This window comes from Lutjanus erythropterus, chromosome 6 (assembly GCF_056507025.1).
Source record: "Lutjanus erythropterus isolate fLutEry1 chromosome 6, fLutEry1.hap2, whole genome shotgun sequence".
Classification (NCBI taxonomy): domain Eukaryota; kingdom Metazoa; phylum Chordata; class Actinopteri; order Lutjaniformes; family Lutjanidae; genus Lutjanus; species Lutjanus erythropterus.
This window is the reverse complement of record NC_139322.1, coordinates 31,742,663-31,752,793: the sequence shown is the minus strand read 5'-3', so window position 1 is coordinate 31,752,793 and position 10,131 is coordinate 31,742,663. Positions and strand designations below refer to the sequence as shown.

The window sequence follows — 10,131 nt, the reverse complement described above, 5'->3', positions numbered from 1 at the left end:
GGCACACACCGCGCAGGCGTGGCTTTGTGTGTGAACTTCTTTTTTTCTCCCCGATGAGACAGTCCTCCGCCCCTGCGCATGCGTGAGAAAACCCCTGGTTGAATGAAGGTGCTTTGACATCTGAGAAGCTTTGACTCACAGGAGGATCCCATCACTGCTAGTTGGGTATGGCATGGTGAGACACTTTGCATAAAGGAGAACCAAACGAGCTCCAGTTTGATATTTTTAGAATATTTTATTATATAATAACCCATATTTTATTTTATTTTTATCAATGCACAGACACATCACCCCAAAACTATCGAGTAAGACATAGACCCACATTTTAAATAGAAGGGATGTTGAGGCTTCAGGTTTGTTGATGTATGTCAGTCATTTATCATTCTGACTAAATACTAATAATCACAGGGTGTAATGTGGATGGGGCCCCATGTGTGCTCGGCTCCAGCCTCCTGTGAACCTGAACGGAGTGTGTGAGAGTGAAATGCATCAATAAAACAACATTACATGCACAGATTCAGTCATACAAAGTGGGGTTGTGTGAGGTACTTATCCATAGTCAGTGTATTCACTACAGTAGATGGCAGTCAGCACACCCCCTGTTTGGAGAAGCAGCAGCAGGAGTATCGTTGGAAGATAAGCAATGTATTGCTGTGGACAGGGTGAGCAGCCAAACATATTTTAGCCACCTAAAAAAAGGCCCACCTACAAGTGTACACTATATTTATAATATTTTCTCAGCTGTATCTTGCCATCAGACAGCCTTTTCTGATGGCAATTAGCTGTTATATAAGTCGAATATCTCTCCTTTCAAAGCCACAACACTCCTTTGGCAAAAACAGCTATTTTAGAGAAAACAGGAGTTGCTGGTCTGCCACTGCCTTGATCGGTTAGTTTACTGTGTTACTCTGTGATTCTGTGTTTTAAAAGGATAGTTCGGACTCACCACCAGATCACGGCAACGGCAACTTGTGTGTTCTTTGTCATATAATTGTTTATTTCGCCTATGGTTGTTTGGTTGCTTCAGAGAGAGTGACATTTGACTTATATAGTGGTGGCTTCCCATCAGAAAAGATTGTCTGATGGCTAGTTTGGATTCACCAAAGCCACACAACAACACAAGCAAGCTCACTCTCATCAAGGCAGCAGTAGACCATCAACTCCTGTGTTCTTCAAGGTAAAATTACTGCTTTTGCCAAAGGAATCTGGTGGATTTGGAGAGAGTGACATTTGACTCATGTAACGTCAGTTTCCCGTCAGAAAAGGCTGTTTGATGGCAAAATAAAGCAGTGAAAATATTCTGCACTTAAACTGATACTGTTTTTTTCAGTGGCTAAAATATATTTTGCTGCTGATGCTGACTCTGTCCACAGCAGTACATTGCTTAGCTTCCTACACCAGCACTCCACCTGCTTCTCCAAACTGTGGGCGTGCTGACCGCCATACACTGACTGTCTCAGCACCTCATACAAACCCACTTCAAAAAATCCAGACTATCCCTTTAAGGGGTTGCTGAGATGACCCCCCCCCCCCCCCCCCCCTCCATAAAGTCTAAAAAGGTGTTGAAGATTTTGACACATATAGCGGAAACTTTAGCCTGCAGGAAACAGGAAACTAAGGGCCTGCTGTAGGTGACTCTGAATGTTAATGAACAGAACATTTGAGGCTGTGATGAGCTTCAGTAAAACAATACGATGTTACATAAGTTAAAATCTGTATAGATCTCATTAAAGTTAATTCACTGCTCTGAAGTTAATAGAGCAGCTTCATGAATCTGTAATAACAGAATAGATTACGATCTAAAAGCTCTATTTCAAAAGAGATTTTTGTCATTAACTGTTCACTTGGCCCATAGAATTAACAGGATATATTAAAACAAACTATAGGAAAAGTAATGTACAAAGACTTGGCAAATGCCAAGGAGCACTGAAGTGTGATTAAGACATTTTATTTTTCCTTTAGTTTGTCACCTTTCTGTATAGACAGACCAATTAAAAAGGCCTGTCAACTGAAAGACTCAGTTCACAAGTCCATAATATGCAATCTAGTTTTGAGGAATTGGAGAAAATCATGTGGTGAGTGACTTCTGTATGTATCATCACAGCTGATCCATCCATAAACATTTACAGTCCTTTCAGTCCAACTAAACCAAAGTCAGAGAGTCCACGTAAAGGTAAATTCTCAAAAAATAAGACGGTCTAGGATTAACGTGTTGTGGCAAAAAGTGTTCAGTTACACCAAATCCATTTTACATGTCGGTGAGCTGACTTGATATATTCAGAAGTAGAAGTCCTAATATTGTTGGGCAATACATTGTTAGATCTGTTGAGACAATTCATAAAACAAACACCACTCAAAGGAAACAATCAATCAGTAAGATTTTGCTGACTGATATGATGAGACACAAAACTATACACAAAACCAAAACCTGCCCAAACAGCATTAAGACAGGACTGTGGCAGACATGAGACAACAAGTTATTCATAAAACATTTGAGGTTTATATAATTTGTCTGTTTCCGCTTTACACTTTGTATCAACTTGTTGTCTGCCGTTTGCTCGTGCCTGCGGTCCATCAGGACAAAACTACTACTACAGGTAATGGCGTGGAGGCTATAAAGTCAAAAACTTTGACCCGGTCTGAGCTCTACTTTAAGCTAATGAGTAACATGAGCAACTGGGTCCACGTCCAAAGGTTCAAAAGACCAGTGGTGATAAGCACTGATGAGGGGTAAATAAAAGCTGCACTATGTGTTTTTCCAAGACAGTCCCTGTTAGTAACATTTTATGACAGTACTTGTCTAACTGTAGATTATGTAAAAGATGTAACCTAATAAATGGGTCCACATGTGTAAATGAAATGCTGGCTTTCAGTTCTTTTACTCCTCCTCAGTACATTTTGCTCATACTGGAGCTGAATGTAACTTTTAACCAATAGAAACCCATTGTTTAGTTAAAGTTTGGCATAGAAAAGCTCTGTTACTACACTACAGCATTATTCTGCTTTTGTTACTATATTAAGCGCTCATATTAAAGGCAGAAGTGCGCATGCGTTAAAATGCGGTAACAGGGGACTTGCTGGACCGCTGTGCGCATGCGTCCGGCGTGCCTATCAGATGAGAACAGAAAAGTCTGGAAGTCTCCAGAGGAGGTGACAACAACTGCTCAGTCATTTCAATGGGCATTTTCACCATATTCGGGTGCTCATGGAGAACGTCCTCCCTGTGTTCTGCTGAATCCGTCCTGATGTGGAACTCTATTCAGTTAAAAGTCTAATAAACCTATGGGAGTACAATTTCCTATTTTGGTGGATCGACTAGACACCAAAAACTAAATTTCCTCGTCAGTGATTCTCAGACCTGGATTATCTTGGGAACTGGACCGCCAGGCTTAATGTGCCCAGTGTAATTTCACACGCCTTGTTTTTTTTTCTGTGACACGGAATGACGGGACTGATATAACAAAAACCTTCTCCTGGAGTATGTTTCCGTCAGCCCACTGCTTTCAATAAAGACACATCTCATGGGCACAATACCGGCGTCAAAATGTGGATTTAATTCGGTGTGTGTGTGTGTGTGTGTGATAGACAACCTCTAAATTGTCACAAAGAAGCCAGGCTTTAATGTTGCCGAGAAAATGTAGTGGAGTCAAATGTAAAGGCGGTGACAGTAACAAACCTCTCACAAAGTCTGTCGGGTGTTAAAAGGCGAATATAGTGTTAGCACTCAAAAAATGTCTATTAATGTAGGGCACTGAGGTTTTCTTAAATTCCTCTTTGTCCGCAAAAATTTAGATGGAGCTAATTCGGAGATGTAACAGCCTGTCCTTTGTCTAACGCCATTTTGTGTGACTTTACAGCTCTAACGTTGTCGTCAGCCATTTTGCCTTTTCTTTTCAACCAGACAATCTCTGGAGAGAGACGACAAGAGCGGAGTCATATTTACTGTTCTAAAGGTTGTGTGGAAATAAAGAGAACCGACAAAATGAAAAAAATAAATAAAAAGCTTACCCTATTTCCTAAACGGTTTGAGATTAAGTTAATCTTCGCGTTTGTTATGAACGTTTACAGCTGATAATAACTGCGTAGTAACGTGTTTTCTTTTCCGTATTCAGTTCAGTTGTCTGCGAAAGTATGTAAAGGAATTGTTTAATGCGTGAGCTGTGTGTGACAGTGTCATGAAATTGACCCCCTCTGAAAATCTCAATTTGGCTTTAGTAATGTCCATTCTGTATTAGTCAGTATTTTCTTTTTCTCAGTGTGTGTTCATTGTAATGAAAGAGAAAGAAAAGTGCTCTTCCATAGTTAAAAACTGCACAAAAGAAAATTCAATTGAGTTAAATCACACTATTGAGGAAAATGATTTTTAGCAGCTAGGTTTGATTATAGCAACATAAAACACACGTTATAAACCTCACTTGTTTTGACCCTTCATCCATCAGTAGGCTCTGAAAGGGTTGCAAAACAAAGCCCCGGGCTCTGAGGCCCCACAAAGAAAATTTGGAACAATGACTCTCTCTCTCCAGGAGTAGCTGGCATGCCAAAGTCCCTCCAAGATTACAGCTTTAATTCATCCCAGAGGTCACACAGACTCCTGGAATAACACCCAGAACTGCAAGTTTGTCACCTGAATTGGTGTTAATGAAGTGACAATCACAAAGAAAATTTGATTTATAAGAGAGAAACCGACGAGAAGACACATTCCTGATGCAGAGTTTGAAAAGAGGCATGATAATAAAAAACGTAGAAGAAGATTGTATTGTGTGTCATGTTACTATTCCACATAGAGAGCGCTAGAACCATTTTTTATGAGATTGAATTTTCATATTATGTCATTATATGCTGCTTGGAGTTTTTAATGAAAAAATATTACATTCAAAATACAAAAGCATTCATTGTTGATGTAGCCCCAATAGTACTTAAACTAATAAGTACCATTAAAAAGAAGTGCATCTATTTTTTAACGTCCCAGAGTGGCTATCTCTGGTGCTCCTTCTCATGTGTCGGTGGTCTTCGTCGACGCTCTCTTTTTATGTAGTCTGTATAATCCTCTTCTTCCTACATGCACACAAAAAATATGACAGATGAAATACATGATATAAGATGGTCCTAAAACGTAATATATGTGTTATATTAATCTTTATTATTTAAAAAATACCATATATAAATAATATAACAAATTATACTGTACCTTTTTGGGGGATTTCAACTTGACTACAACTCTCTTTTAGGTTAATCTTACTAAAAAAATATTTTTATTTAGATTTAATTAAATTATTTTATTTATTTAATGTAACTTAATACAATTTTATGTACCACATAGATTCAGCATACTAAAAAAAACAGTTCAGATAAATGCAAAAAAAAAAAAAAAAAAGCAGCATTTCTTTTTAAATAAGCACTGCATCAACAGTGTGTGCTTTTATTCGAAACTCTGAACTATTTAATCAGGCTAGCTCAGTGAATTAGAGAATACTATGACCTGAATCTGTCTTGGGGATCTTAAACCTTCTCCACCTGGGATCCAAGTTTGAGAAGTTCAGTTTCATCTTGGGACCCAGTCTAATGAACACATTGATATTCTGCCCCAGTTTTCAGGGTCCCGGTGGACATGAAGTGCTCTCGGCCCTGCGTGCTGCTTCCAGGGAGACTCACTGACCTGCGAGGATGCTGCATCCAGCAGATCCATAGTGGGGATTAGACAGCTGGCCTCACCCAGGAAGCACATTAGGATGTGGAGCACGTCGGCCCAGCGTCCAACAGTCAGCATCAGGACCATCAAACCGCCGAGACGCACCACCACGGTGTTCAGGACTGCCTGGCTGCCAGGCAGACGTTGCTGGTCCTCTGCAGAACCAAAATGCAACATTAGAGAGTTTAGGATAGGTTAAAACATCAGGATGCTCAAATTGATACTGGTCAGACAAAACCAGCGAGAGAGGCGTCAAACCAATGAATAATTGTTTTCTTTAAAGGCTGTGGCATGATTGAATGTCCTGCCCATTCTGACCAGTTTGAGTTGCAGCCTGATCTCTGATATGGTTCCAATTTGATGTGTTTCTCACCCTGCATGTACACAACTAGCAGTGTGTAGCAGATAGTCAGTGGTGTCCAGAACCTGAGGGCCTCTGTTGCAGAGAGGAAGTGTTTATTGATGATTGATACAGCAGCTACCACGGCCACAATGAAAGTAATGATCATCGTCCTGCACAGAATGGGCAGCAGGCAGCGGCCTGATGTGAGGAGGCCGATGCAGATGCCGCAGTAGCGCTGTGAGCTGTGGAGTTTATACAGAGCCATGACATGGTGCAGCAGGAGAGTGGCCTGCCTAGCCAGGAACCAGCTGAGTGCGGCTGCCAGGACCAGGCATAGCCAGCGCTGCGATGCCCCCTCGTGGAGAAAGTGCAGACTGCAGCTCAGGGCACAGCCCAGAGAGAACTGGCTCTGAACTAACAGCTGCTGCAGAAATTTCCTGGACTCCTGGGGAATAAAGGAGGATGTGAACAGAACTGATAGATGAATCAAAACAGATGATGGGCTATTTGTTATAATAGGTACCATGAGTAATCATGACATGATAAATCGCAGAAATTAGCTCAGCAAAATTGAGCAGTTAATGTTAAAAACAATTCAGCTGATACAGTTGAGTAGTGGTTCCCAACCTTTTTCCTTAAGGAACCCCTTTTCTATCTTTTAGTTAACTGGTGACCCCTGACTAAGTGACATATTTTATGGATATTTCACTTTATATTCTGTATATTCTGTTCAATAATAGCACAGAACATCTGATAAGCTGTACAATTCACCCAACCACATCAACTAACACAATAACTGCAGGAAGTTTGTGTAAAACAAGCAATTTGGATACATTTTTAGCAGATTATTTATCAAGTCAAGTCAAATTTGTAGCGTAATATCAAATTCGCAATTTGTCTAAGGGGGTTTTACAATCTGGGTGTGTGACACCCTCTGGAGAAACTCCCCCACCCCAAAAATTCCTGTGAATATTGCATCAGAGATCATTCTTCCTGATATCTGTACAAAAATTTGTACAATTCTTTATCTGTATTATGTCTTATTCTTTAATATAGCCTTCTTTTTGACACATTTAGTGTTTTTGGCCCACTGACATAAATAAAAGATGGATGCTGCATCTCTACTTCCTCCCACTATACAAAACTGAAGCCAAAATATCCTGCATACCAGCTCTGCCATCTTGTGCTGGTGACGTGGTTTGGAGCGCAGTAGTGGTCAGGTTTGGAGCCATGCTTTCGAAGTCTCGCCAACTCAATCGCGAGCTGGATTCAGCTGTCAATTATGACATGAAACCTTCTTTTTATAGCACTGAATAATTTATGAAACTAACTAACAAACTGATGAGACGCTTGAACAAACATCAGCGTGATAAGAACTACCTAAAATGACAGAAACGTAAATGTTTGGCATTTACTTTGATGTCTTGATTTGGCCAATATTCCACCTATGAATAGTGAAGAAGACCAGGAATAATGACCTATACTGCAGCCAGCCACCAGGTGGTGATCAACATGCTTAGGCTTCACTGTTGGGAAACTCTCATGTTGTCCATACAGGCAGTGGCATGACTATTGTTCTGTTTGATCTTTGGTTGTTTTAACTGCGTACTTTTTGCCAGATGAGGCTGTTTAACAGAGTGAAGACTCTTTGAATATATCTTGTGTTCAGTTCTTTAGCGTGCCCTCATCCTGTGAGATGTTTTTTTCAGTTTATAGCTCAATTAACAATCAAATAAACTTTAGTTTGGTCAGCCTCCAAGTGGGAGTTGTGACACTTAGATTGGGAACCAGTGTATAAGAGTATAAGGCAATTTTTTTTATCATGTAATTAGTTTCTTACTTGTCCAGCTGTAACCAATCCAGAGACAGCTCGAAGACAGAACTCTAGTACGACCAGCGAGGCAACACGGGAGCCCACTACAGCCAGCATCCCTGTCACAAAGAAAAACTGGAGCGTCCCAGAAAGTCCACTTTTAGTTCTCCTCTGATGACTGGTTGATCTCTGATTCGATGTATCTTTATCATTTTTATCAGTCCAGCTGTTACAGGGGAAAAACAAGTAAGAAATAAAAGTGAACTGTAAAAGAACTGACACAGGAATATTTAAAACAGATGAAGATAGTTACAACTTGTCAGGTTTTGTAATGTAAAGGTACAGTTAGTTGTAGTGCTATTTATCATCTCAGTAGTTTTGGTACGAGCTGTCTGTGAGTTTTGGAGATATCGGCTGATGTCTGCCTTCCCTTAAATATAATGGAGTCGGCTTATGTTGTTCAAAGCACCAACGAAATACATTTGAAAAACTCAACAGCAGTGTCTCTTTCTAGAAATCAAGGTCTGAATAATCAAGATGATCCACAGACTTTGTTGTGAGCAGTTTTACGTAGAAACTTCTTTCTCTCTGTCAAACCACACCCACCAACTGTATCACGGCACTATCTAGGTCAGTGATGCTAATGTTACAGCGGAGTTCAGAAAAGATCATCTGATGGCAAATTAAAGTGGTGAAAATATTCTAAATATAGCGTACACTAAAACTGATATTCACTTCCAACAGTACTCCTGCTGCTTCTCCAAACTGAGGGTGTGCCAACCACCATCTACTGTAGGTAATAACTATCTCATACAACCCCACATCAAATAATCTGAGCTATCTCTTTAATGTTTACATCTCACGCTGTCATGAGCACGAGCCTCTCATCCATGCGTTGATGCGTGCTTTCTTCTGTGTGGTGACACGGTTGGTGGGTGTTGTTTTGACAGAAAGAAAATAGCTCCTACATGAAACTGCTCACAGTGAGTGTGTCAGTGTATTATCTTGAGCATCTGGGTCATGATTTCTGAAAAGAAACATTACTGTTGGTCCCATCAGATTTGAGAGAAGAGAGACATCTCTACGGGTGATATCTTCAAAACTTTGCAACTCCTAATAAAACAATCTAGATGGATTAATAGCGCTACAGGGCAGGGGGAAAAATATGTGTTTTTGATTTTTGGGTGAATTGTTCCTTTAACACCAAATTCATCTTCATGCACAGATCTATTAATAGACAATATCCTCACCTCTCCTCCTCAAGGAATAAGTGCACTCTCACCAGGGAGCATAGCACAGAGATCCCACATGCACCCACCAGTCCTGCAGGTCACAACAACGCTGAGCTTATAACCAATAACACACTCCAACAACCCACTGTCCTGCTGTTCAGAAACAGCCTGTAGCAATGTGGACATCAGAGAAAATGAATAGACGAGGAGCTCACCTTGAAGAAAACAGTCCAGTGGGTTTGTATCTAGAATGAACCACCCCGGTAGGAAGGAAGTCGGAAGAAACGACGTGATAAAGGACAACATTGTTCTAGATTTTACTAAAAGGCGGACATTTTTAATTTAAGAATCATAGGTTTTTACAAAAATGCATGGAGGTTAGTCCAAGTTAAGCAATCCCACACTCGGGGGTCATATTTTGTGGTTATTCCTGATCGGGTTACAGTAATGTGGAGTATCAGTTCAGCTCTTCTGTTTATTGCCTCAGCGCTGAGCTTTGCTCATGCAGAAGCCTGTTCTGTGTCCTGTACCAAAGGTCATCTGAGTGTCGGTGGAGCAGAGGCCCTCGGCAGCCTGACTCATAACAAGATAATGGAGGTTATTGCACCATGGCAAATACTTTACACTCTTAAATGATGGCAGGCATTCGTTGTGCTCTCAAGTTGTTTGCACGCTACAGTATAAATATTAATCATTAAAGTTCTATTTGAAAAAATATATTTCGCCCATAGCAATACACCAGACTATTAGCTTATAAATCATCAAATTATATCAGAAGGCTGTGGAATCTCTACATCACAAATATTGGAACTGAATAAAGAAAGTCAATGCACAAAAAAAAAAAAAAAAAAAAAAAAAAAGAGGAAAGCCTCTAAACCTCTGAGCAGCACATGAGGGACAGACATGCAGTAGATGCCACTGCATGTCTGTCCCAACATAAGTAGCACTGGTAGGGTTGCATTATGGACAAAATCAATACAATATCAATAGATATTTAGAATTCAAAAAAGTATATTCAGTTAAATGAATTTCAATCAAAGTGTAAAAGGCTTTG

The 10,131-nt window shown here is 40.2% G+C and overlaps 1 protein-coding gene across 1 annotated transcript; it reads right to left on the bottom strand.

Moving 5' to 3' along the window:
* Positions 1-4,220: 4,220 nt before the first annotated feature.
* On the bottom strand, positions 4,221-9,571 carry tmem82 (transmembrane protein 82). Its single transcript, XM_084721647.1, has 6 exons — positions 9,293-9,571; positions 9,096-9,168; positions 7,873-8,071; positions 6,063-6,477; positions 5,657-5,844; positions 4,221-5,055 (listed from the first exon to the last, which is right to left on the bottom strand). The coding sequence occupies exons 1-6, from the start codon at positions 9,381-9,383 to the stop codon at positions 4,975-4,977; spliced, it is 1,047 nt and encodes a 348-aa protein (XP_084577773.1). The 5' UTR covers positions 9,384-9,571; the 3' UTR covers positions 4,221-4,974.
* Positions 9,572-10,131: the final 560 nt, after the last annotated feature.

Bases quoted from the DNA above. Each gene is read 5' to 3' on its own strand.
- tmem82 (XM_084721647.1), bottom strand. From the start codon at position 9,383: ATGTTGTCCTTTATCACGTCGTTTCTTCCGACTTCCTTCCTACCGGGG. The intron at 9,169-9,292 runs GTGAGCTCCTCG...TGTGACCTGCAG, and splicing joins ACTGGACTGTTTTCTTCAAG to GACTGGTGGGTGCATGTGGG. The intron at 5,845-6,062 runs GTGAGAAACACA...TTGGTTCTGCAG, and splicing joins GCTAGTTGTGTACATGCAGG to AGGACCAGCAACGTCTGCCT.